The 27,644-nt window shown below is 43.6% G+C and overlaps 2 protein-coding genes across 4 annotated transcripts in view; one reads left to right on the forward strand and one right to left on the reverse strand.

Moving 5' to 3' along the window:
- The window catches only part of LOC119389482 (protein KIAA0100), a 66,016-nt gene extending 44,879 nt beyond the window's left edge, over positions 1-21,137 (reverse strand). The window contains exons 1-15 of the mRNA XM_037656767.2: positions 20,973-21,137; positions 20,452-20,575; positions 20,263-20,312; positions 19,979-20,129; positions 17,772-17,890; positions 15,523-15,580; positions 14,887-14,979; positions 12,373-12,418; positions 9,845-10,011; positions 8,612-8,670; positions 5,599-5,755; positions 4,230-4,390; positions 3,895-4,040; positions 1,734-1,764; positions 1,260-1,383 (exon numbers count right to left, since the gene is read on the reverse strand). Coding sequence (XP_037512695.1) covers positions 1,260-1,383; positions 1,734-1,764; positions 3,895-4,040; positions 4,230-4,390; positions 5,599-5,755; positions 8,612-8,670; positions 9,845-10,011; positions 12,373-12,418; positions 14,887-14,979; positions 15,523-15,580; positions 17,772-17,890; positions 19,979-20,129; positions 20,263-20,312; positions 20,452-20,575; positions 20,973-21,049 — 1,563 coding nt within the window. The 5' untranslated portion in view covers positions 21,050-21,137. The remainder of the gene's footprint in view (positions 1-1,259; positions 1,384-1,733; positions 1,765-3,894; positions 4,041-4,229; positions 4,391-5,598; positions 5,756-8,611; positions 8,671-9,844; positions 10,012-12,372; positions 12,419-14,886; positions 14,980-15,522; positions 15,581-17,771; positions 17,891-19,978; positions 20,130-20,262; positions 20,313-20,451; positions 20,576-20,972) is intronic.
- Positions 21,138-21,183: 46 nt separating this feature from the next.
- The window catches only part of LOC119389486 (mediator of RNA polymerase II transcription subunit 13-like), a 121,860-nt gene continuing 115,399 nt past the window's right edge, over positions 21,184-27,644 (forward strand). For all 3 annotated transcript variants that reach the window (XM_037656773.2, XM_037656774.2, XM_037656775.2), the window contains exon 1: positions 21,184-21,403. In XM_037656773.2, coding sequence (XP_037512701.1) covers positions 21,335-21,403 — 69 coding nt within the window. In that variant the 5' untranslated portion in view covers positions 21,184-21,334. The remainder of the gene's footprint in view (positions 21,404-27,644) is intronic.

Genomic DNA, 27,644 nt, shown 5'->3' on the forward strand with positions numbered 1-27,644 from the left:
ATAATTATGAGGTACGCCATAGTGGGAGACTATGGAAAGATATAGACTACCTCGGGTTCTTTAAGGTGTACCTAAACCTGACTATTCCTGAATTTCGATGCATCCCAACGAAACATGTTTCCGCCTGTTTCCTGTATACCCTCTCTTGACGACATGTGCTCTCGTCTAATAGATTGTTTGTCCAGTAAAGAAGGTCATCATTGCATTTCTAATAGAAAAAGCGATTCAGCCTAACACGTTCTGAGAAACTTTTCTGTTGCAACAATGCCCAGTGTCGAAGGAAAATTTTAAAAGTGTTGCATTAAAGTGACGTACCATCAATGCTCCTGTTTAGTTTGACTTGCGTAGGTCTGCTACAGTATTTACAACTGCTTTTATGTACAATGAAGAGAGATGTTTGTTCCTTCATTTGAAACATTTGTGTCGTTTTAAAATCACACAGACGGTAAACAGTGAGGACGAAACATTCTGTATTCACCAGTGTTAGTTTGATTGCAAGAATAAGAGAACCCTGTTTAAGCAAAAAATAGGAGAGTATATTTCATCATGAATGGATTATCACAAAAATAAGTGTTTTTTACACACTCTCATCATCCCTTTTGTCTTCCAGAATAAATCTGATGTTTCTTTTCTTAAAAAAAGGTGGAGGACACTTGAGCTTCGCCTTCAAGAGTAAAACGTGATAGCATAATCAGACCGCGTTTGTATCGCCTTCCCAATCGCTAGTCTGGCTTCGCTTCTTGGTGGAGAACTAAACCGTGCTGCAAGGAAAGCCAAAGTGCAGACGCTCTCTGGCTACAATATACACGCATGCAACGCGACGAAACATGGCCACATGGTGGAGCGATGCTGTTTAAAAGCGTGCCCCATGGGCCTTTGCGCCATCTCGTGGGTGATAATAAAGCCACTGAAGAACCTTCAAGATGTGCGTACCACCAACGCTAAATGGTGCATCTAAATTGCTCACCGTTAGTATGCTAGAGGATGTACACTTGATGGCTGAGCGGCTAAATGCATCGCGCCACGGAATGAGGGATCGCAGGTTCGAATTCCCGGTTCCACTCGAACCGAAGATTTTTTCTTTCTTTATTTGCATCTACCTCAAATTTTCGCTCACAACCAAAGACACCACCGCCAACACCCACCAACACCAAAATTTCTGCGAAATGAGCTCCTTAACGCTATCGTGTTGACATGGAAAAATATCACTGTGTACCAGTCTATGGACAGAGGCAAGCAACTATGCAAGTAAAACAAACCTTCAGTAGCATCATGCCAATAGAGAATGGAACATTCCACACATGGCTTTTCTTCAGCTGCTGTGGCTTCAACGAATCACAGGACCCCAGTGTGCACCAAGCCGTCTCCAACATAACTTCGGAGCTGCGTATTTAATTGTAGTACAATGCTGTTATTATCCACAGTGCATAAGATAAAAGTAACGAAATTGTAGCAAAATCTAAAGTGGCTAACCCATTTTAGGAACATTCCTTCTTTTTTTTTTTTTTTGCTACATTCCTGTGCAACTTTTCTTTGGGTTCTGTGTTTTTTTTTTCTGTTCTTTGTACAACAAAAGTTCACCCTTACTAAGGCCTAGAATTGTTCGTGGGCACTTTCAGAAATGAATGAATGAATGAACGAACGAATTACATGTGACGACCAAATTTCTACATCATTTGTTTTACAGTCCTGTTGCCTGTGCACTTCTTGGATTAATGTATTGATATACACACCTTAGTTCTGGGTTTGCAGCTTGATCTTTTCCTAAAACAAATGTGAAAAGAGAAAAAAAGCTAAATCAGGATGTAAAAAAAAATCCAGCAGTAAAAAAATACACTTTCTCTCCCAGCGGCAGCATGCAAGAATGCTATCCTTTGTGCATATATACGTTAATGAATTAATTGAATTTGCTTTGCCTTTGGACAATAGCATACAAAAGCCACACTTAATCTGTTCACAGCTTGTTGCTCCAAGCCTGCTCCTTCACACATTTAAAAGATGAATGTGGATACTTGCTGCCAAAACTTTTGTCACCTGTACAATACAGAATATGTATGCTCTGTATAAGTTAAAGCTGACTGAACGAAGCCTGAAGGTAAGCAGATTCATGTGATGAAAGTAAAACCTAAGCTGTTGTTAATATGTTTCATGCAACACATTGCTGCAAAATAATTCTCTGCAGCAATACTTTTGAATAGAACACAGAGGAAAAGTTTCCTGACATACTCATTGTTTTATCAGCATGAAATTTTATCTGTTTTTTGATTATGTAGACATACTGGCAGCAACTAACAAGTGTGTGGAGTTGTTTTCTTGTTTTAGTAATTTCCTCGTCCCAAACAGGGACTGCAATTTAAATCCACCACTATTTTGGAATTAGTAAAACATACCAGCAAATTGAAAAACTTATTACACATATTTATAACTATACTGAGGTACCCTATTTACACATGCAGCTTTTGCAAGTCCCAGAGGTCATCATAATGAAGTTTTACTCTAACCATCTTCTTCAGAAAAAAGTAGTTATGTATAACAGAACCTTGACAGAACTGACATGAATATATGAACGGTTATCAGGTAATTTACCAAGGCAATTATAAAATGTTTCTTACCAGTGAAAAATGCAAATACAATTAAACTTTGATATAACAAATCTCAATATTATAAATATCTCAATATAGCAAAATATTTCAGTTTTTACAATGTCCATATAACACCATGCATTTCTTGCCTCAATTTAACGAAGCGCATTTGTCCCCAATTTCAATATAATGACGTCTGACTGCTACGTAGGGGAAGACCAAGGCAGTAAATTGAAACTTCTGATATGGTCATATGGTTGAGTTGCACGCGGTTTTAGTCAACGCATTTTTCGAATCACGCGACATGCAACAAAGAGCAGTCACAACAGCAACTGCAAGGTAAGGGTGTATTTCAATGTTTTCCTCACTAGGGATGTGCGAATATTCGAGTTTTATTTCGAATAGCTAGTATTCGAAATTTCGAATAATTCAAGAAGACGAATATCTGAACCGCAATCAAGGTTAATGGTGCAACTTGGTAAGGGAGGGGTGGCTAAAACTAACGTCGTTTCAGACAGGTCTCCGTTAAAACTTCTCTCGATATCCTGGTTCAAAAGCGAGCGCATGTGTATTTTAAAGATTATGTCATTTTCGCATGTCATGGCTCCAGTAAAGAAGGCCAGGGAGACTGTCGAACAGCTAGCGTAAAAAAAATAACCAGCACACTGTGCTCAGACCTTTAGTGAAGAGGTTAAAAAATACTTCAATGAGCCCCTAATCCCAAGAAAGGATGATCTTTTTAAACACTGGAAAGAACATGGAGCTGTAGCAGAGTGTGACGTTGGGCGAGTTGGTGCATAGCTTAATAAAATATTTGTGGCGCAACTAAGACAAGCAAGGAAAAAAAGAGAAGACAGGATAGGGCGCCAGTCTTTCTCCAGTTGAAAGATTGGCGCCCTATCCTGTCTTCTCTTTTTTTCCTTGCTTGTCTCAGTTGCGCCACAAATATTTTATGAAAACATGGAGCTGCATTTTATTCAGGAATCACCAAAATTGCTTTGCGATACTTTCCCATCCCTGCTACTGAGGTGACCAGTGAGCGATGTGTTCAACTGCAGGAAACACCGTAACATCAGGGCGAAAGAGCCTGAAGCCAGGTCATGTGGAATAATTTGTGTTTCTGCACGACAGTTTGTAGTCTTTCGGTAGCAGTAACACACCGCGTTATGTGCTCGAGGACATGAGTGGCATAAACTACTTCAAGGAGTCACTCTGCATAACCAGGTGGTGCAGATAGTTCAAGTTTCATGCCTTGGAAGCTGCACACATAAGTAAATGCAGTGTACACGCAAGTTTTAAAACAGGATATTACCAGTCATCAGCAGTGATCCCACATCAGCATTGAGCCTAGCACGTAGCACTCCAGCAGAGAGTGGTTCACAATCTGCAGTTCTAACTGATACCGAGATGTCTTCAAGTTCAGCCGAGGCACGCATAAGCATCTTCAGAGAAGAAAACCTGCGTGTTCAAAAGAATGTTGAAGGAATAATAGCCTGCCTCCGCGCATTTTTCAATGCGCATTATGTTCATTTTAGGAAGCAACAACTTGCGGTTTCTTTCATTCACAAAGAAAATTCACGGTTGAAGTGCACTGTGTCTTTGACACAAAGTGCACATAATAAATTAGGCGTGTAATTAGCTGCATACCTCTGGAGTAATGTCCTGGGAGGAGGCGGAGCATGTTGTCGTTTACTTTCCTGCTGTGACATTGAGGACAAAAGTTGCGCCCAGTGCCGCAGTTCATCCTCCGCGTAAGCGGTTCGCAGTGAAGCAAACTTCACGTTCACGTCAACTTGATCGTGGTGAAGCTGAAAACGGCAGTACAGTTATGTTCATGAAACATTTGACGGAAGGAAACTAACACACTATGCCCTATCTGGGCTCTGGGAGAGTACACTAAAGTGTTAATGTTCTACAGAACCAACACAGATAAACCTTCATGAAAGAAACATTATTATAATGCAATTCTTCACATACAAAGTAGGAAATTAACATTTTATAACATGGTGTGCCTAGACCATCATGCATATTCAAATTCATTATAAAGAAGTGCCTTAATTCACGATTTCACCTCTGCTGCAAAGAAAGACTGAGTCCATAAATAGAACTGCTGTGGGTGACAGTTGGCAAAATGGTTGAACGACACGTCGTTTGTGAATGCACCTTTCAAATCACGCACCATGTAATTAATAGTGGTCACCGAAGCGGAGCAGTGTCTTCCCTGGCAGAGCACGTAGGAGGCAACAGTTGTTGCCTCTTACATGCACTGTGACAGTGACATCTTTTTTTCTCATTGAACGAGGTCACTCATAAGGTGTCAACCCTGTCCTCAAACGAGAGGGCCTTTAGTTTACACTGCTCATGTGGCCGCCTTACTACCTCTACTGCTTCTTGTGCTTGTGTACTTGCCACATGGTGACAACTAAAGCATACAGTGAGGAATTTATGCTACAAGCATGGAATACAGAACTATGTTGCAACGAGTGTTGATCCATGTGTGTCTGGCTGCAGTGCACTTGCCAGCTTATGGCCTCCGAGATCTGGCAGCGCACATATGAGGCAACCAGACTGCAAACAAGTTTGGTGAATATAAAAGGACTTTAATGGTTCTTGGATATTCTCTGATGCACGTGCTTGTATTTGTAGGGCAAATGATTTATTGTTCCCCATTATTGCCAACCCCGTCTAAGTTCTATTGCGATAAAACCAGCCAAATGTTCATGTATGTGAGATGTTTGTACTGCCCAAATAGAAAATATACATTTTTTTTGTGCTTGTCAACTCTGGACTCTTACTCGGTCTTTGGACCACAGCTGGTGTTTGCTGGTTCACTAAAAGGACCTACTCTTAAATTGTCCGTGCTTTTGTGGTGTGTTTCGGGGGACGACACATCAGTCCCTGAAATCTGCGCAGCGAATGCATCCCATTCATGGGTTGGGACAGAGCTGTTGCAGTGTAGAGGGATAGAAAGCAGTTTTTAATGGTATCCCCACAGTGTTGCAGTGTAAAGCCTCACCTTGCCTGTGGCTTCAGCCCTTGTAAGTGCAACAAGCTGGAATTGGTCCCCAGTGAGAGCCACATTGGACAGGGTTAGCGTACATGTGGCAAAGCAGCTCTGTGTAGAGTCCTGCAGGAGCTCAGCAGTGAAGGCATGCGCCTCGAGGAAGAGACCTCTGCAAGTTTGAGAATGGGCTTGGCTATCGTAAAATGGCTTTGTATATCTAGACAAGATTTTTATGTAGCTACTACAAGAAGGAAAAACAACATGTAAGTTCACATATGACTTGACAGTCCAATGCTTACCATGATGTCACTTTATTGCATACATATAGAATCTGATTTGCTAGCACTGTCAAATATCAACTTTCTTTTTGATTTGTATGTTTGTACAAATGAAGTCAGCCTTAAAATTCATGCAGTGAATCATAAGAAAAGTGCCAGAGGGTGCAGAAACACTCCTCTCTTGCTCTCTGTACAAAAGGACCCGTTTATACGAGCTGGAATGTTGTATGACAAAGCAGAACTTCATAAGTGTACATCTTGTGCAACTCTTCTTTAGTCTATTGAAAAAGAGATTAACGAACAGGCAGTACGATGGATCTAGATCTATAAAAGTGGGCAAGCATGATGCAGAAATTGATAAAATTTTGGAAAAGACCCGTGATAAAGATGTCCTCAAGAAAAGAACTGTGTTCAAGTGGGTCAAGCTTTTCAGGAAGGCCATGAAAACACTAACGACAATGCAAGCTTACAAGTTGCCTCCAACTCACGCGAAGACGAAAACTTGGAATGACAGAAAGTTGAGGTAGCTGTTACGGATTCGTGATGAAGAAGGTAGGCATGCAAACAAGGACACAAAAGAGATCAAGACAACACAAATGATGACCATCAACTGAAAAGGCGCACTATGGTGGAACAGAAAAATCACGTTGAGTAGCACTGACAATTGGGCGAGTTGGTGCGGATGCATGGATTTAGAGCACTTATGTTCGTGTGATCATTCATCTTTTTGTCTGCCTTGTTGCGCCGTTCTAAATTGTGGGGTTGCACGCGCAACCCATTGTCTAACGCGGCGGCACATCGGCTTCGCGCTACGTTTGTATGCGCAGTGGCGAGAGGGGTTGCGTGGGAGAGGGCATTGTGCCGCTCCCGCCACCTTTCGCGCCCTGCTCCCTGGCCGAAGTCGAGATGCCCCATTTTCCCTCCTTGCCCTTTTCTGGAGAAACTCCTCTCCAGACCCCGGGAAAGCGCGCCGCTTTCTTGGGGACCTCGGTGTCTTCGGTCTTGGGCGGTGTGATTGACCACATCGGACCCAAGCCGTGAGCACCACCGCCGCCATCAACCCCTGCAGCGCTCCGGCCATGGAGTGCGAACCACCGCCCCAGACCGGAGTGCAAAAGCAGCCACGCGAGGTGAGATGAGCCTTTACCACTCCCTCGACGCGTGCTTGCTATTTTAACAGTGGTTTCCCCCAGTAGTGCGGAACACTCCGCCTCTGAGGTGTTAACTTGGTGTGCTTGCTACTCTATTGTTGCAATTGGCATCTGAGGTGAATAAACACCTTCAGTTGAAAGACTAGTCTCTGTCCCCACTGGCCTGAAACCCGCCGCGGTCGCAACTCAACGCGAACCGCGTGATAGGGGGTCACAGCTATGACTGTTAAGGCTGCTGCGTAGCACTAGTAGCGAGTAACTACACTCCTCTAGTGCACGGTGTGATCCAAACGAGGGACAGGTTCGCACGCGCGGCTTGTTGTGTTCATGCTTGTTGCAGAAAAGAGAACCCCTATAAAATCTATGGAACAGAAAATAGACACAAAAAAATTACACACATCTCCCGGTAAGGGAACGCTGATGGGCATGCGAAGCAGCTAGGGGTGACGTGGGGTTCCCATAAATGCGTTCCGTTTGGTGCACCTCGGTGATGGGTGGTTCGTGGTTAGAGTGTAGTTGTTGTTTGTTGTTGTTGTTGGTGAGGCGTTGCCCCCAGCACTGGGTCCGCTTGTCTATGTTTATGTTGCAATGCAGTCGCACGAGCGCGGAACTCTGGGTCCGCTGCCCTGCACTCACGTTGTGCTGCAGCTGCGCAAGCCTTCGCCTCTTCAGAAGCGGTGTGGCGGCGTTTCCATCGAGCTTCAGCTTCCCTTGCACAAAGTTCAGGGTCGGCTTGGTGCCGCTGCCATTTTGTGGCAGCGGCTCGAGCGCGCTGAGCAGCAGCTGTGAATGAGTCAGACTGCTGTTTACCGTTCATACCGATGCGCTCCCACTGAGTGTCACTGAAGGAATGCGCACCCGTGCGCAACCTGGGTTTATGGCACGCGGAGCAGCGCCTTGTAGCGGATTCTTCAAGAAATTCCTTGAGAAGCGCCTCTAGCGAGAGGAGCGGTAACTAGAGTGGACGGCGTCTCACACGAGAGGTAGGGTCGAGCATAAATGCTTCGCATCAAAACTTATCTGTGCATGCGTAGGTATGAAGCACTACCTATTAATCCAGCACACGTCAGGGGTCTACGTGAGAGATAACTATTCAGGCACTTCAATTAATCTTTCTGCAAGTTAAATGATGGCTGACTCACGCATGCGCTACCACTACTATCGAAATCCAATGCCTCAACCATTAGACGTGTATGTGTTGTCTCGATCTCTTCTATTGTGTCCCTGTTTATGTGCCTACCTTCTTCTATCATGAAGATGAAAACATTGACTGTGTGCACTCTCTTATGCTGTGACTGCCAAGTGACTGTTAGAGTAGTATAAAAGGTATTTCATTTAGAAACGGCATCTGCTTACCAGACTTTGACTCAAAATATTGAAATAAAAAGGTTTGTGCCAAGATTGGGCATTGCAAAGTTGTGCATAAACTGCTGACTAATCAGCCAATGTTGTGATGAAAAAATGTTAAACTGTTTTGAAAGCTTATGTTGTGCAATGTTCTCCCTGTAACAGGTCTACTGCCACATGCATAGATTACATAAACTTGCATTAGTAGGAGGCCTCCCTTTCCTTCCTGAAAGCAGAATATTGACGTACTTTTGCCAGTTTTCCTGGAGAATCTTGACAGATGCAGACTCCACTTTTATGCATGTTGCCTGAAAGAAAAAGTGAACCCTTTATGCAATGAAAGATTTTTAAAATATTCACTGTGATAGATACTTAGGACCAAATTCTACATATGTCCTTAAGTATATTAAGTTGAAGTAAACAGAAGAAAGCCAAATGCATTTACATACGAATTATTTAACGCATGATATACCCAAAGAAGCATCTTTATTTTTTTTTAATGTAGGCATTTTCATGAGAATTATGCCAAATGCCCTTGAGCCTAGACTTGCAGAAGCCATTTACCGAATGAAATGGTTCCTTTTATAAAAACGGGTGAAAGGAGATTTTACAACACACCCCCGTGGATGTTTAGTCGTAAGTTCCTTAATTAAGGTTAGGAAGTAGTCCAAGGAAAGCAAAGTTTATCAATTTAGACGTGAAATGTGAAGGTTGAAGGTTCAGTCCCTGCCAGCGGCAAGTTGTTTTTTTCATCCACTTTCATTTTCCTTTACCTTACGATTACTACACTTCAATTAAAACCACTAATGACACCTCCTATGCTTTTCTGGCTACACTATCTGCTGGCTTTATATGACAATGTCTAACAAAAACAATGGGCCTCAATCCATTTTCTTTTTGATGCTTTAGGTAAATCAGGCCAGCTACGGGGACTTTAGTATATGTTGGACTGCAGCATGCCGTGTGCATTGTATAAACATAATCTCAATAATGAAATCCACTGATATAAAATGATCCCTTATAGAATGAAAGCCACTAAGCTGGTTCTTCCAATGGTGATGCTGGCATGAGAAACAGTTATGGGAGTGACACACGGTGATTGGCTGGTACCCAAACAGAGTGCAACTGTGGCATGGATTACACGGGCAGGCGAGTACTGTGGAGAAGCTGCTGCGGTAGGCAGCTAATGCTCTTAATCATGAATGCCTCGCGACTTCTCTTGTTCGCAGAGGATTTAGAGGCAGGAAAATTCACCACTCTAACCCGGTTTGGCAATGTACTGAACATTGTTGTTGGATAATCATGTTTCCAGGGATCATACAGTATGAGCAAGTAGAAAATAGGTGCAAGTGTGTAAAGTCATTTTCTGTATTCCTGATTGTGAGCGTTAGCGCTGGGATATTGTATAAATTTTAATAATGAAAGGCAAATGCTTTGAATGCATGGTGTTTAGCAACACAAGGAAATAAGGGATGTACTTACCTGAGGCAACTTGGCAACAAATGATTTTAGCCTAGCCCTTTCAGATTCTGTGTCTTCTTCAACTATGGATCCGTTTTCATCCTCAACAAGCTCCTCATTTTCCACTATAGGCAAAGCTGAGTGCTTCATCTCAAACTCCTTTGAATACAGTGCCTCGAGGAGTCTTTCTGCAAAAGAAAAACGTTAAGTGCTTCACTGAAGGCGAACAAAACGTTACATCAGGCCAGTAGCCAGGGGGGACCCCTAGAGGCCTCGGACCCCACCCTCGAAATTCTGATAGAGGGGGTGTTTTACCGAAAATAAGTAATGAAAATAGGTGTTCTTTTAACTAGTCAAAGTCCGCTGCTCTGACCATATCGCGATACGAGTTTGCCCTTCTTCCAAACTCGTCAAAAAGGGTAAAAGGGTAAACAGGGGTGTCCACCTCGCCGCGAGGAGCACACCATTTTGCAGAAGTAAAAGCATAAAGGGCACCTTTGAGAGCATATCACTCTCTCTGGTGTGACTCGGACTCCCTAAATCGATACCCTGTTACCACTGCCCGCAAGTTATTGACCTCATCACCTGATGTTCCAATCAAATGGGGTAAGCCTGTCCATCGTATTAAAGTATGCTCTTGTTCTATATCAGTTGTTCGTTTTATTACTCTTATTGCAATGAACTATAGTTTGGACAGATACTGCTGGTGGCCCTGTTTGATCAAACTGCTGCAGCGGTGATTACCTGCGCTACAAGTTCGGGACGTGGGACGCACGAAGCAGCTGCGTCTGACTATGTCCGGAGCTGGTATTTGACCCTAGCTGCCCACAGAGCAATCATCTTACAAGTATTTCCTTTCGTCTCCAGCTCCTCTGGGTATTGCTTGGACATGCGCTTGTGCGCAATGCCTTGCAGCTACGACCGCCACTGTAGCTTAAGTGGTAGAGCGTATGACGCGTTTTTCGAAGGTTGCAGGTCCTGTACCTGCAAGTTGTCTTTCCATCCACTTTAATTTGTTCACATTTGTATCATAATTACTACAGATAAAATCCTCTGTACTTTCCTTGGCTTGATTGTCTGTTGGTTCTCATTAAGGTTGTGACTAACAAAGAAAAATGAGTCCTTAAGTTCCCCTTCTTTTATTGCAGCTACGGCAAAGCACATACACTGTGTTGCTTCTTTCGCAAACTCTAAGCCTCTCTCATGGTTGTACTATACCAAGCCACCATCGTCAGAGGCTTAAGCTGAAACACTGCTCTACACTTCTGTGAACAGGCCTATTAGTCCCCATGAGAATATTCAGCATAGCCATGGACACACTTTTTTCCCTTAGTAGCGTGTCGCAAGGAATTGACCTCCCAAACCAATAGATTTGGACTTGGTTTAGGAGCCTTTGATTTTTTAGTTGCTTTGGACTGGGAGTTTTTACTGTGTTGGGTGTCTCTAGTGCAAGCTGTCTTAGTTAACTCTAGCTGTCTTGGTTAATGGGCCGCATAATGGCACTAGATTGTGTTCTACATCTTCCACTATGGTCATGACTTGCGGCACTGGCTAGTATTTCCAGGGCTACATTTAATACAAGTATAGTTCTCAAGGAACCAGATGGGCAAACAGTGCCATGGCCACTTGAAGGAGTACTGACACGAATTTTAAATATTTTCGGGTTGTTGCTCTAAATAAAAACATGGGTGTTGAAAACCCTAAAGAGAGTGTCGCAGTGCTTGGGAGTGCATTGGATATATTTTTAATACCGCTACCTTAAAACAGCAATTTCGGTTTCACTATCGAGGGGGCGGCTTCGCAGTGACGTGTAAACACAAGTCTGACGCCATGGGAAGACTGCAACTCGCGACACACTAGCAACAGCTGTCAGTTTGCTGTCAGTAGCACGCGGTTCATGTAAACAATGACGAGTGAATGGTCGTCCAGAGGCTCTGACAGCAATTTCTGTGATTTAGGTTGCATGCAGGACGCAGATTTTGCAAACCCAGCAGTGGACTGTGTTGGCTTGCCGCGATAATGTCCATTGCGGTAAGACTGGCTTGCAGATGCTGGGCGACGAAAACTTTAAAATAAAAATAAAATATTTTATACGTGTTGTGTGTGAAGAGCGTTGATAGTGCAAAACATGGAAACGAAAAATATCCCTTTTGGGTTGCCTCAAAATTGTGTCAGCACTCCTTTAATCGGTAGCACTGTGCCCGTAATGTAAACAGGTGGGTTCAAGCCCCACCTGTGGCAAGTTCTTTTTTACAAATATCATTTTCATTTACTTCATCTTTGTTACATTTCAATTAAAACAAGTAATTTACCCTATGTTCTTTTTTGGTTTATTGTTGGTTGGCTTCGTATGAATGAAACTCAAAGGAATATATACCAGACAAATTTTGAGATGGCACCTAATGACAAAAATGCATTCTTCAGGGAGTTTTATGTGTCCGTATCTAAGACACATGTTTAAAGCAGCTTGAGCAGACTTGGTTTGCAGAAACGTCAACAGGAGTGGAAACACTGATTGAGACAAGCGAAGACAAAATTGCAGGGCTTACCTTCATAAAGAATTACTTCTGGTTGTTGAATGCTCAATGTTGTATTCTGCACAATGAAAAAGACAAAGAGATGGCTAAACACACTTGTGATTCAGGCCATAGTTTTATTTTTCCAGTGATGTTACATTAGACTAGAGCTGTGCGAATAGCATAATTTTGGGTGCGAAGCGAATTCGAATATTGAAGTGTTAGTACGAATAGAATATTTTTTGTATATTTCTCGAATATATTTCGAATACTTCGAAGCAAAATTGTAGAAAAAAAGTTAGAGAGGATTCCTAAGCATATTCTTATGAGATAGCAACATGAAAGTGTTTCTTTTCGCTAGGTTGATGAAGCACTGGCAGGGTGGTGTTTCATAGTTGTCTTATCAAGAATGAGGCAACGTAGAGGCCGAATTCGATTTATGTACGTGATTTGGTGCAACCAAAGTGTTGCCGACAACACTTTACACGTGATAGGCAAAGATGCCATTTCCTCAGCCTCTCCTCCTCTTTCAACATCTGTGGAAGCCCAACCAATGTGGCGGACAAGGGTGTGCTCCCTTCAAGTCTGGAGTTCCAAATCTGCCTCATAGACGTCGATATATAAGAACATCCGAAATTTTGGATGCTAAAAAGCTTCGGCTTCCGATTTTTCGGACTTCCTGCCCAAATTCCAGGTCCAAAACAGCATTAGTTGAGCCCCCACATCTGCCACATCTTTTATCTCCATGTTGGAGCCAGCGTTTTCTTGAGTTAATACATTTGCGACTGTAGCGGAGCTTGAAAGGCAGCTTTGCCGCGATACCGGAGTGTGATGAGGTGAAGCATATTGAAAATCTAGGGACTACTTTCAATTGGACGTTGACCGTCTCTTGGCAAAGTTCGACCGTAACGGAGCTTGAAAGGCAGCTTTGCCGCAATACCTGGGTGTGATGAGGTGAAGCATATCGAAAATCTAGGGACCACTTCCAATCGGACGTTGACTGTGCCTTGGCAGAGTTCGACCGTAACGGTCTTGAAAGGCAGCTTTGCCGCAATACGAGAGTGTAATGAGGTGAAGCATATTAAAAATCTGAAGGGGTCACTTTCAATCGGACGTTGACTGTATTTTTTTTTGGGAAGTTCGAATAGTTCGAATAGTAAAATTCCAGTGCGAATCGAATTGAATAGCAAACACTATTCGAAAAATATTCGAGATTTCGAATATTCGCACACCCCTACATTAGACGTAAATTATGTAGTAAGTATAGTCAAAACCACTAATAACAATACCGGTTTAAGCAATATACTGGTTATAACAACGAGATGCTGCTGCACTGTCAACTTTTGTATGCTTTCTATGACGAAATAATCCGCTTACAACAACGCCCCCATGCCATATTATCAATTATAACAATTAATAATGGCTGCTGGGGCCCGTGTCCAAAGGTAATGGAACGTGAAATCCTTGAAAAGAAAGAAGAAAGTGAGAAATTAAAGCTGCTGCTTCTCTACCCACCACCCCAATGGCCACCGCGTGCTTATAAAATAGGACTAGTGCTGTGGTGTTCTCGGTATTGCCAGCCATGCGCACCTCTCCCGCCACCTTTCCACCTCTCTGAACATGAATAGGCTACTTTGCGCCGCGACAGCAACCCCTTCAAATTCATGATATGCTGCATAGCATAGCGCTTTGGCATGGCGGTAAAGGTGACTTCTAAAATAATACACTATGGCCAAAAACTGATCAACTCGCGACAACGCTAGTTCAAGCCTCTTGGATAATCGACGTGGTAGTGGTGATGGCTGCAGTTATTGCAGTTTGGGATATGCAATTTCAGCGAAAAGTCGGAAAATGAGACTACAAAGAGTTTCAGCATCTGAATTTTCAAGACATGTCTGAGACAGCTGCAGTTGTGTCACCCTTATTACTGATGTGTTTTGGCATATCCCATTCAATAGCGTATTTTTCTCACAACAGCCTGCCGTGCCCTTACTCTGCTTTTTTTTTCATGCACTCCATTTATAATATAACAATGGGATTTTTGTGGCACATGAATATTGTTACAAGTGGGTTCGACTGTAATGTGACATGCATCTCCCAGTATAATCTCTTTTTCAGCAATGTTGTTAAAAGGAAGTTCAACATAAGCTTTCAAAAAGTAAGACAATAAAAATATGCTTTGGAAAAAAAAACTGAAAAGATGAATTGCGTGAATATTTTGAAATTCTATTACAATTTTAATGGTCTTTCTCAACTCTTATAGTCAACCTGAGGATTCAACATTAGCATTTGTTGAATATTTAATTCTGTTCGATTATGCGGGATAACAATGCTCAGTAATGTACAGAGAGAAAACCAAACGAAAGTGGTAATTGTTCAAAATAATTTTGCTGCACAAGGGCACCATTAACCAAGCACACACATATAGCTGTGAACTCTTGTTTCATAATCAAATCAGCACCTGTGTATCATTGTTTGTTTGTCCGTGTTTCTTAAATTTTGGACTGGTGTTCTCACGATCACTCAAATGCACTTGATTTGACTTACGTGGACGATGCTGAGGTCCTCGTCAGAAAAAGCGGCATTACCTTGAAGCGTCACGCAAAACTGGGCTAGGCATGAGTCATTGCTGCTTGTGTCCTACAAAGCAGTACATTCATAAATGGATCAGCTTTATTTAACAAGCACGCTCACATGAGATCGAGATAAAAAAAAATTGAATAGTGCAGATCTTGTTCAGTCATGGTCTGCTTTGATTAATGTCAAAGGAGTAAGTTCCACACGTCATCGACATTTAGTGAGACAAATTTTTGTTTGCATAGGTCAAAACTACTTTGTCAGCTACAGGAGGCAATGTAAGCTGCTTTAATTAAGTTCATTTCAAACAGCAGCAACACAATCATTACAAATTTACCTTGCCATTTCTTGCGGTATATTTCGAATACCTGCTCACCTCAACATGCAATCTTATCAGGTCAATGTTTTGTAATAAAGCTGCCTTGTGTGTTTTCATTTAAAGTTTCGATGCAACTGACAACAACCTTACTGTTTTCTCATTTGCAGCTCTTTCCAAATTCATTCATGAAACAATGTTATATAAGTTGTACACTTTTACTCCTAATGCTACTTCAATGTGGAAAATTTATGCAGTAATTTTGCAGTAAAACACACATATTTACTCACCTGAGGATGCTTAAATATACGAAGTGCCGCGGTAAACACACCAAGGCTAACACAGTACCTGCACAAATGGAAATGATGTATAAGTGGTGAATAGCAGCCAGACTAAAATAATAATAATAATAATAATAATAATAATTTTAATAATAATAATAATAATAATAATAATAATAATAATAATAATAATAATAATAATAATAATAATAATTCTGCGTGCAAGCAGTTTAAAAGAATGAAAGAAACATACAGATACAATGCAGCGTTGTACTCTGATTGAAGCAAATATTGTCCAAGTAAGTGAGGTAGCGGCAGTAATGAATAATTTCAACACAGGTTTGTTGATTGCAGCAGTTGGCTGCCTGCAATAGAGATCTACAAGGACCTGTGCCAGCCTGAAAGCCTGGGTTGGGCCAGCATAGCCTGGATTATTTTTGGTCGGGACTGGGCTAAGCTCAGGCCAACAACCATAATTCACTGGGCAGTACAGACTTATGTAGGAGCCCAACTTGGGCCCAAAATTCTTGCTGGCATTCCACTTCCGCATGAAAGATTACCCAAAGACCTGTGTAGGCTGGCCTGAAAGGCTGGCCCATGCTCGTTCGGAGTCCCATGATGAGGGTTGGTCGAGCTTCAAAACAGAAAAGGGAGTGCCTGCCAGCAAAGCAGGCATGTCACTGGTAAAGAGTATGCACTGACAAGGTATGCCATATAGCAGGTGGCGCCACGGGGTCTGGGCATGCTGCTCACAATCAGTTATCAGGTGAACAACATGTCTAGACACCACACAGTGTCTGTATATCAACTCAGTCATGTGTGCTTGTGCAATACCACAGACATGTCTAGTTTACAGTACAAAACATTTCAAGATAGAGTAAAAGCTCGTTAATTCGGATTTCACGGGACCGAAAAAAATGTACAAATTAACCAAATGCTGAATTATCAAAACTATCAAGAAAACAATAAACAAATGTCTGTTACATCAATACACTTTTATTTTCTTGATGATACGTAAAAAATGTTATACTTATTTTGCATAAGAGCAGTGTAAAAGCTGCAATATTTGTCATTCGCGACTTTGTTCTCAATGTGACCGCAGCGCCAGACTCCCATGTTTAATTAGCCCGAAACGTGCTCTGCACCCCTCTCTTATTACATACCGCCACCACCACCACGCATGCGTGATGATAGTTCTTTCGTAGGTAAAATGGCCGGCAACTGATAGTTCATCCATCGTGATGTAGCAAACAAGTTTTATGCCAGCATGACGACCGCGGCTGAAAGCTCTTCATCGTCACAGCTTTCACCATGTTTGAGTTTCGTGACATTGCATGCGCATTGCATCAAGTTAAAACGAAGCTGATGAGTGCCAGATCCGCTGTGGACGAAACCGTGGTGGAGATCCTTCTAGTACACCCTAACCGTGGTCACTAACTGATGAAGATAGCAATGCACACAGCGTCGCCTCGTTTCGGTTGTCTGCGAATGCTGTTTTTGCTCTCTTTTGTTGCACATCTGTGGTGCCTCGCTGTCGGCACGCTCCGAGCATTGTACGAATTACCCAGGTTGTGGCAAAATATGGTTGCATTAACGAGGGTTTGATGCTATTAAATAATGCATATGCTGGCAGGGGCCAGGGAACGCATCCGAATGATCCGATTTTCCAAATTCATGCGGGTTGAATTAACAAGCTTTTACTGTATTTAGTTGTAAGTGTAGCCACCAGTGAATCGGTGTATAGCTTGGCACTTTCTCATTGCAGACCTTTATTTACAGGCAAATGTACAACAAATACTGTGGGTTTTTTGTCTTTGCTTTCATAAATACTTTTTCATTATTGAGCACTGCACTATTTCACAATCGGCAGCATGCTGGCATATTCATCTGCCAATGATTGGGCCAGGACGTGAAGGTTTTTGGGTCAGAAATGTTGGGCTGGACTGGCCTACCTTTAGAAAGTGCCAGACTGTGCCGTCAAATTAAGGCTTGTGCACATTTCTAGTCAGCATCATGAAAATGAAGGCAACATGCCACAGAAGTATGGGCCACACATAACTTCATATATGTGTGTGACAGTGGGCAACGTATCTTGATATGACATTGCTTCAAAGTTACACATTCGAGCAGTATGGCAAATCAGGAACTTCATGCCAGGTACAAATATTTTCCCAATGTAACAATGTTACAAGAGAAGAACAGCGGAAATAACGAAAAAAAAAAACAGTAGTGAAGGTCAGAACATAAGCGATGCATACTCAGAGTCCCGTGCAAGCACGTGAAACGCAATTTCTTGAAGTGTAACATGAAGCAGGCAGTCCTGTGATGGGGCTCCTAGCTGCATCATACTCGCATTCCAAACGTGGACTGACAGGCGCTGAAAGGAAGCAGAGAAAAGTGTGAGGAAATGCGGCACTGTGCCAAATTATGTATTTAGCAATAATGCAACAAGAAATTGAGGCTCAGAAATGCCTTAATGCAGGAATTGACAACCCCTTGCGGCCTCAGGCTTATCAGTCAAACAGGTGCTATGGAGGACGATACTCCACGTGCAGAATAGAAGGGGTGGGGTTTATGAAGGACAAAATAAGAAATAGAGATGCAGAGACACATATTCACTGGTTTGCTACAGTGATTGGGCAGAGAGCGAGTCCCCTTGTTATATTGAGTGGGGATACAAGCCGGCGGCTTTGTATAATGTCACTCTACAAGTGGTTAAAGGGCTGTGGACCAAAGCAATCGTCCTGTGATATGGCATCAATGTGACCCTGTGGTTGAGCATACAATACTGTGAGTCGTGTGGGCATAGCCGTCTTGAGGATGGAGCAGGACTCAGTTGTATCATGGAAAGGCAAGCAGTGCAAGTGGGGTATCAATGGTACCAGTAAGAGCAAGAGCAAGGCATCACTGCGTGCAATGGTGTGTTAGACTATGTGCGGTTTGTGGATAGGCGCACAGTTGTCGATGGCAGTGATGAAGTGCTGAATTGACCACAAAGTGTGCATCACAGGGGAACGCGGTGAGGCCTGTCAGAAGGTTGGAACTTAGGACAGACCTTCGAAGACAGTGCCATATCATAGCTGCAGTACAACTGACTGGCTCTTTGAGCGGAGACGTGCTAATGACCATGGTGCAGCCTGCTTGGCCAGGTTCTCTGAGAGCTGCAGAAGTTAGCGGAGTCACTGCAGTGAAGATGCAGGGAGGCCATGTCACAGGTAACAGCACAAGGGATAGGGTCAGCAGGGCTGGTGTAGGGGCGACGTACAAAAAGGCTTAATGGCAGAGGTGACTGGTGCATAAAGCTCCATAATGGGTGTTCTGCTGCTGAGTGCAAGGTGACACAGAGTATTGCAAGACACAAAACCCTAGTGGGAAATGAAGCCATACAGAGATCGGCAATGAGGCATGTATGTTTGGACAGGTGGCACATAGAAATAGTTCAGTAGTCGGAGCAAGCGGTGCTGATGATGCGCACGACAGAAGTGGCTGCTGAAACCTTGATGTAGAAGCTGAGGAAAAATGTTGCAGGATGTGTTTACAATGGTGATGGTGGCTGCGAACCCTGGTAGCAAGCACAGCGGGGAATGGGGCACAGGCCATGGCATGGATGTTGGGTCACTGAGCAGTATTGATGAAACCATTTGACCCTATGATTGCCATCTCAACCCTACACATGCAGGCCAATACCGACAATGGCCCACCACAATGGCAGTACCAGTGGTGCCATTGCGCAAATGGGGCTACAGTGTCTGTATCATTTTGGTAGCGCGTGAATGAGTGAGAATATGACCTCTGCTCTGTTGCTATTACAAAATACTGCACTTGTAAACACACCCAGTATCAGATCTAACAGTACACAAATACCATAGGAGATTGGCTATCACCACAGCTATGTTGCTAAAGCATTGCATGCATGATAAATGTAAATAAAAGCAAGTTGTCTTTTCAACACCTTCACTTTTCTTTATTATGTGTAGATTTCTGCAAGAACCCACAGTTAATTTCTCCTAATCTTTCCGTGGCTTCTATGTCTGTTGGCTTCATACGCGATTGTGACACAAAAAAATACTAGCCATTAGGCTCCCATTTTTCCGATTCACTTAGTGTTTTCATTGACTGACCATATATAATAGCACAAATGACAGGCAGTAATCTGCGTACGCTAAGTACCAAGAAGCTGTGGGCAAATGATGTCTTTACCATTCTACGTTTTACAGTACTCTACACACATTCTATGCTTCCCAGAGGTTGGAGTTCTAACAGGCACGTTGCCATCTCTTGGATCCTTGTCCAGGCTCCTTTGCTTACTCTAGTCATTGCCATGCATCTGCTGAGATTCTCCACAATTTGTTAATACTGCCATTTCACCCCTGTCCATAACATTAGCTGCTTGTGTTGTGACCAAAGGTATGTAAAAGTGTCGAGTGTGTACATATTAGTTTACTGCAAGAAGCAAAGGTCCTACCTTAAAGATGGCCCTGGCCTTCCTTGAGAGCTGCAGCTTGAATGTGCGTGCACTTTTGTCAGGCGGCCCACGATCAGGTGCCTTATTTTCTAACAGCTTGTCAAAATGAGCCTGTAGTCGCACATCGCCCAAGCAGATGACAACAAGGGAGCTGCACAAATTCGCACGAGATCTTGAATCATATATTACAAATGACAATACAGGTATACTTTTTACCTTTCAACACTAGACGGGCGTCACAGCATGCAAAATAACCTCACATGCCTGCTGCCAGAATGTTTTACCTGTATTTTGTAGAGATCAGGTTACTGGTAAGCCAAGCTTTTTCCACTTCCTAGAGTACAGAAAGAGGACAGTGTTTTAGAGTTTGATTCTCACTAGACATGTCTTTCCCGCCACAGTGCTTAATTTTCTAATGCCATGACTGAAATAAAGCATCAAGAGGCAGAAAAGGTAAATAATATTTTTATTACCAGCGTTGTTCCATCCCTGAACTGCAGATGAACTTCTTGAATGGAAAAAAAACCGAACCTTCCGATCTTGAGTTTAACGCCGAAACGTTGTCGTAGAACTTTGGACAAGTACCACGAAACAGACCTGCGCGTAAATTCATGACTTTATGAAAGACAAAAACACGTTGACAAATGCGCACAGCTAACTGAAAGCCATAACTTGAGGCTGTCAATAATGTTCTGTGTGAGGACCACATACAAGTACACATCATTGTGTAAGTTGACGGGGGCACTCCCACGAAACTGCGCGCGAGCGACAGAATCAATCGACATGAATTGTCGAGGACCGATAACAACTATCATATAATAACTACAAAATACAATATCATTTGTATGTGATTCGAAAAGCTGTTAGAACAAACACGCCGGCGATAGTTTCATCCGTAACGTTTCTCAAACCCTGTTCACGAAACCATTCGCCGGTTTGCATATAAGAAAACTGCGGTAAGAATCGATATTCGGGACACAATGGCAGCACCTACCGAGACGCAATTCCAACGACAATACAAAGGGCAATTATAAATGCAGCAAAGAAGCCCAGCAATGCTAAAAGAGCCATTATCCCAGTCTATATTTCTTTACAGATGCTCACAACCTTCCACCGTCACTGGGCGCCGCCATCTTAATGTAGTCGACCTGGAACCACATGACCTAAAGCACGTGACTACTGTCATCCAATGACTGTTCCTGTCACTTAGCGCGTTGTTGTTTCCTATCCGCCATCTTCTGTCGCCATCTTCTGATGAATTTTTATTGGGTTCGGGATTTTTCCTAAATTCATGGATTTGGAGACCACCTAGAACCTACCCTTTGTCCTACGGACATTTAATATGATGGCGACAGCATGACGCATGCAACGGTAGTGTCGAACGGCGCAAGTCTTGAGGACTGTCACACAAATTTCTTCGCATTGGTGAGTACATGCTTTTCTCAACGGTACCCCACGGAGTATTTCGCGTTTTTGACCGTGTTAGGCTTACGTTCGCCGCTTTCGTGCGTAATTGAAGCGGTTTTTGTGTATCGGGCGGCCGTATTTCAGTGTTGGTCAGCCGGATAGACGTGTGGAAGTGTTTCCGTACGGCGTACGGACCGGGTTTACCCCGGTGAACGGCGAATGAGGACGCGGGTCACCCATTGTAACCAGCAGAAAACCTAGGTCACACGCACGGGAATACGCTTTCGGCTCGTTCTACCGCGTATCGCGGAGAGCTCGACCACGGCCCGTGGCTTTCGTATTGGGTTAGACGAGCAGACTCGGGAGTGGAGGTGGAGGAGGGTGCCGTCTGCCTACGGACCGCGTCTTTCGTAATTGCAGTGGCCATCAGCCGCTCTTTCGCCTGCGCCGTATTTAACTGCGCGGCTTCGTTCAGCTTTCGGGTGGCGGGCTGCCCGCAGGCACTCGTACTGCCCATCGGTCACGGGCCTCAGTCGTGTGTTGATCTCATCGCATTTTTCGTGCGTCTGTTCAAACATGGTGCGTGTGTGTGTGTATGTGCGTGCGTAGATGGGGGCTCAGACCGCAGGCGTCACGGGGTGGCGCTCAGTGCCGGCGCTTGACCGCGATCATCGCTTCGGCAAAGGCCGATTAGGGGCCGCCGCCAACGGCCTCAACACCGCGTGGCAGCGATCTGCTCGGAAGCAGCTTTTTCCCCCTTGCTCGCTATTGTGGCTTGCCCCGGTGATCGCAGGGCTTGGGCAAACTGCGCGGCGCGGGCACGCGCGCAGACGTCATCGTCAACGCGCACGGTGCGACTGCGCGCGGCCGCCCGCTTCGGAGATTTTCCGCCGCCGTACGTGACCTTATTAAAAACAACGTGCGTCAAAATGGTCGCCACCACAGCCGCGTTCGCTGTCCGGCACAACGAGCAGAGCGGTGGTCTTGAAGGGGGGCCTCTTCCCCACTTGATCGACCTGTGGTGCAAACAAGCGTGGCAAAGGAGCGCCCCCCTCCCTTCCCTCCGCCACCACCTTCGCGGCAGCAACAAATAGGGCAAAAACCTCGAAGGGGGTGCCTCCGCCTTTTGGAATTTGCCGCCGTGTGCGGTGTCTCCCCCTAGTCCGTTTTTCTCTTTCTCGGGGGGCTTCTCAAGGTGTCCCCTCGGCGACCCCCCTTCGGTCTGCTGCTGTTTTGCCGAATGCCCCGTTGCTGTAATGAGCCGATGGGTCGGCGGCGTTCCTTTTTTTTTCTGTTTATATACTTTTCTTCGATTCGGGTTCATGCGCTCTTTCCATCCAAGACAGCACGATGGTTGTTCGCGAAGAAAGCGACTGGACGACGGGTTGATACCTGCTCGCGGGACGCGCCGGCGGTTCAGCCGGTTTCGGGGGGTAAAATAAGAAAAGCGAAAGAATGCCGCACACGTGGGAAGAAAAGAGCGGAGGGGGAAATGACGTTGCATCTGGCAGCCTAATCGTTCTCTGCGCGCACGTTGCGACATCTGTGGTTGATTTGGACGGGCGAAAACAGCTGCTGGCCCGAAAAGGAATTATGCCGCGTAATAGCGCGCTTTCCAGAACACTGTGCGAATTGTTTGAGCATTATTAATGAGCAACAGATCACCATTTGCAGCTTTTTTTTTTTTATTGTCCTTGGTGCAAGCGCACATCAGATTAAATGTTCTCAGAATATGACGTAAGCTGTCCGGGAATAAAACTTCTTTTAGCCATGTGAACGTTTTTTGCCTGATGCCAGAACATTCCACGTGTGAAGCTTCACTGAATTTTGTGCACATTCGGAGCCTCTGGCATTGTCCATTGTGCGATTAACTTGTCTACGAGTCCCAAAAAATGCATTTGATAAAGACCCAGGTCTGTGTGTCTTCGTAGTTTGCCAGTAACAATTCTTGAAACGTAAACCTTAACTAATTTTTAAACTAGTAACGTGAAGCACTACAAGGACAGCGTGACTTGTTTGCATCTGTGCTAATATTTGTAACATCTTAAAATTACCATTCTTGTAAAAGTAGTCAACATTGCAGCCACCCACGAGTAGCTGTTGTGAGTGAAACAGATTTAGCCGCAGCATAAATGTTATTCGAGTTGGCAGCATGCTTTTCAATCTTTCCAGCGCTTGGCACTCTTGTGTTCACTGAATTCTGCATGTGTTTTTCTCTTCTGCTTTTTGAAATCTGGCAGCTGTGCCATTTAAGACATTACCGCAACTCCCACACCTGTGGCATGCAACTTGCACAGCTGCATATTCTATTTAGCTGCTGATTTTTTTTTTTTTATACGTGCCTGTTTAGGAGCCAGATGTAAAATCAGACAGCTCATTCATCTGTCATCATCTTGCAAACGTTCTTCCCAGTTTTGTCAGGTTGCAGAATGTGTGCATTGTTATTGCATTATGGAACGTACAATGATTTCGCTTAGAGCCACTCTTTATGAACTTTGTTTTCTAGTACGGGAACATGTCCTTGAGAAGCTTCTGTTGTACTCTACATGTTGCGCTTACTTCATTCACATGGAACGAAAAAGGAAAAAAAAAACCTCGAATCATTTTCAAGGTCTGAAGGCATTCCTCGAGCACTGACTTTTTCTCAGCTTGTGCACTAATTTAAAGTTGTAACCTCAACTGATTTGCTAGGATGTTGTGAATTGTAGCCAACAATGGTTCATCTTGGTTTTAAATTGGAAATGCTTATTTACATTATGTCAAAATATGCTGTGCATGTTTTGAACAGTTTATTTTTGTCACTGCGAATACAATTTGTCAGTCTGGTGTGCAAGTAGGCAAGGAGATCAGTTTTATTATCTTATGATATCATGTTATTGAAGGTAGCTTTTCAATCCTTGTAATGTTGTTACTCTGCTCTGTTAAGAAAATACAGGAAGAAATAACTATGACATTTCTAATGTTGGAAAGGCAATTTTCCACATTTTCCTGAAGATAATATTTGAAAGTTATATAGAGAAGCCCATGCACAACCCTGTATTGATATTGTAAAGGCTAAACTCTTGAATCTCACAGTCAAGTTGATATGTTGATGTCGCAGTAACATTGCGGATCTAGTTGCATTTGTATTTCAGCCACGGCACAGTTTAAAAACACAAACACTGACAACATAAAAAAGAAGAGGTAATCTTTTGCTTCGATTCCAAGACGGGAGGCAGTAGTAACAGCAAGAGAATACACGCATGTAAATTTAGAGAGTGCAGTACAAGTCACATTCTAACATTCATAGGTATATGCAACCATTGAAATCCATTGTCCATTTGGTTGTTTGAGTTTTTAGTGTTTCCAGATGAACACGTGGCTCCTGATTGCACTCAGTGGCTATAGTACTCACATTACTTCAGTCAACATCATGGCCAATTGACTCAGTGCGTTCACTGAGAAAGCTTTTCGATAATTTCCTTTCGACATCGTAACAAGGTTGCTTGAGTCTTCTTACAACGTGATCTGTTTTGTCTTACAGTAGTTGGCATTAGTCAGTACTCACCCTGATAGCTTAGCAAGGAAGGTGTCACACAGCTAAGCTCGAGGGTATGGGTTCGATTCTCGGCCATGGGGGCCACATTTCGACGGGAGCGAAATGCAAAAAAGACATGTGTGCTTAGGTTTAAGTGTACATTAAAAAAACCCTAGGTGGTCAAAATTAATGCGGAGTCCCCCATTGTGACATGCTTCATAATCATATCTTGGTTTTGGCACGTAAAACCCCAGAAATTGTTATTATTGGTGTCTGCCAATGTAAAAAGTGAGATACATTACACTCTGAAAGCTTTTCATATTTCATCTCCACCAAGTAGGACCTGAGTTTATTTGTTGGCGTTTGTACCAGGTGCGTTGTATTTCTGCAGGACATTGCCAAGCGATTCACTAACCTGAGGTGTATGCAGTATTACCATGCATTTGGGAGTGGTCCCTAGGTACTTGCACAAATAATTTGCATTTGTTTAAATGTAGTAGTGATTGTGGAGCATTTGTGAGATAAAGGATGAGCAGACCTCTAGTTGTGGTAAAAGCCTGCATGTGTTGCCTTCTGGTTAGCATCAGAATTCGATTTGTTTTCCTTCTCTTGTCATAAAACCGTGAAAGGGCCACTCTTTTCTTCCTCGCTCATGGAACTAATGGCTACTCCATGGCATTTACTTGCGCCCCGCCACGGTGGTCTAGTGGTTATGGCACTCGGCTGCTGACCCGAAGATCGCGGGATCGAATCCCGGCCGCGGCGGCTGCATTTTAGATGGAGGCGAAAATGTTTGAGGCCCGTGTACTTAGCTTTAGGTGCACTTTAAAGAACCCCAGGTGGTCGAAATTTCCGGAGCCCTTCACTACGGTGTCTCTCATAATCATATCGTGGTTTTGGGACGTTAAACCCCAGATATTATTATTATTTACTTGTGACGCAAAATATAACGAGGGCATCCTTTTGATTCATATGCAAGCATTCATCTATATTATGTCGCTACATTGACAGAGTAGGTTTCTGGGTCATTCAGAGCAGTTTCTAGTTAGTTTTTTTCTGCGTGTAAGGAACTTTGCAATATGCAGATTCGAATAGCCACATTAGGGTACTGCCACTTATTCAGAAAGAAAAACAAGTGAAAGAATTTCATAAAGAAGTAGTTCCAAGATCAGTCATCATAAATTACTGAATGCAAATGTCTTCTGCTTATTTATACCTTGAGAATGGGACTGACCATGCAATACAAAGGCCATTGTCAGGTCTATGTTAACAGAATGTAGCCAGCATTCACTCTGAGGAACTTTTGATGTGCACAGTTATGAAATCCCACGTGTTAAGTCTTCAATATTGCCTAAAATTTGTAACTTTACACAGGACATTTGGATTGAAAACAACCCTATCCTAGGTGTGGGTGTAAGCAGTCACTGGAGCAGGTGTTTTTGTACAAGGCTATAGTCACCTTCGAGCTGGAAGATTGCACCTGTGGGGCTCTGGCTGTCATGTTGAAAAGTGGCTGCATTGTTTCCATCAGTTTGTGTAGCCCAGGCTGCAGCTGCACAATTGTGGTGTCCCTGCTTTGACATCTTGACTGCATCTTTGTTCTCAACTGCCACAGCTGGCACAGTTTCCTTTCTTCCTTCCTCTTGTTTGTGCTCTACCCTCCTGTAGCATCATTAGTTGGAGCTTCAACATCATAGCAGCTACTTCAGTAGCTTTCACAGTTTGGTTTGAAGCCGATTGTGGAAATCCATACTAAATGCACTAAGATTCATACTTCTTGACTGCATTCCTTCTGTCAACCACTCCTCGGTCGCTATGATTTTCGGTGGCTCTGCTCTGGGCTGCAGGTTTAATTCCTGGTCAGGATAGCTACACTCTGTTATGGTTAGCTATCAAAAATACTTACGATCCTTGATTTAGGTGCATGGAAAGAACCCACTTCTTTCATAGTCCCATTGTGCTCGTGCCGGCCACCTGTAGGTTCACCACTACTGCATCTTTCATAATCATGTTGTGGTTTTGGGATGTAAAACCCGAACAATTATTATTAACTGTAGGTTCACTGCTGAGAGTGCAATGGATTGCGTTCAGTGGCTCCTCGGGACCTACCCAAGCGTGCTGAGCCACAGCCACAAAAATTCCAAGTCATAGCTGCATGCAATCTCATGGCATTCGGAAATACCCTCTTGTAGGTTTTGCTGCCCCTGATTTCAGCCCAGGCAGTGTATGCACTCTCACAAGTGTGAAGTGTTGGCTGGGTGTAACAAAACTGAATTGTTCACTCCTTTTTAAAGGACCCCTAAACCACTCTGTACTAAATTCTGAGTGAGTGGGTTCTCTCGCACCTTCGTTAATTTCCTCTTGTGGATTCTCTTCTTTCCGTACACGTTTTCAGAAGGCACGTGGACACTACCTCAGTGTAGAATGTTGTACTGGAACTCTTGTTTGACAAAATAACGAGTTTCTAATTTCCCGGGGGGTAAACACGCCAAACGAGGTGAAATTGGTTGATGCCTGCAGCAGGAAAAAGAAACGAGAAGGAAGGGCAGTCATATGATTCCACAAGAAAGGGATGCTAGCAATGGATATGCACTGACAGCTTTTACACGGGTCGCATCAAGTTCACGACCTTGTTCACATCTAGATGTATGAATAGAAGCTTGCAAAGCCCAGTCAAGAGTCCGAACTCACTGGTGGACTTATACTCACAGTGTTACCGGAAGTCTCCAGTGACTCGACGAC

Source organism: Rhipicephalus sanguineus, chromosome 4 (assembly GCF_013339695.2).
Source record: "Rhipicephalus sanguineus isolate Rsan-2018 chromosome 4, BIME_Rsan_1.4, whole genome shotgun sequence".
In the NCBI taxonomy this organism is placed as follows: domain Eukaryota; kingdom Metazoa; phylum Arthropoda; class Arachnida; order Ixodida; family Ixodidae; genus Rhipicephalus; species Rhipicephalus sanguineus.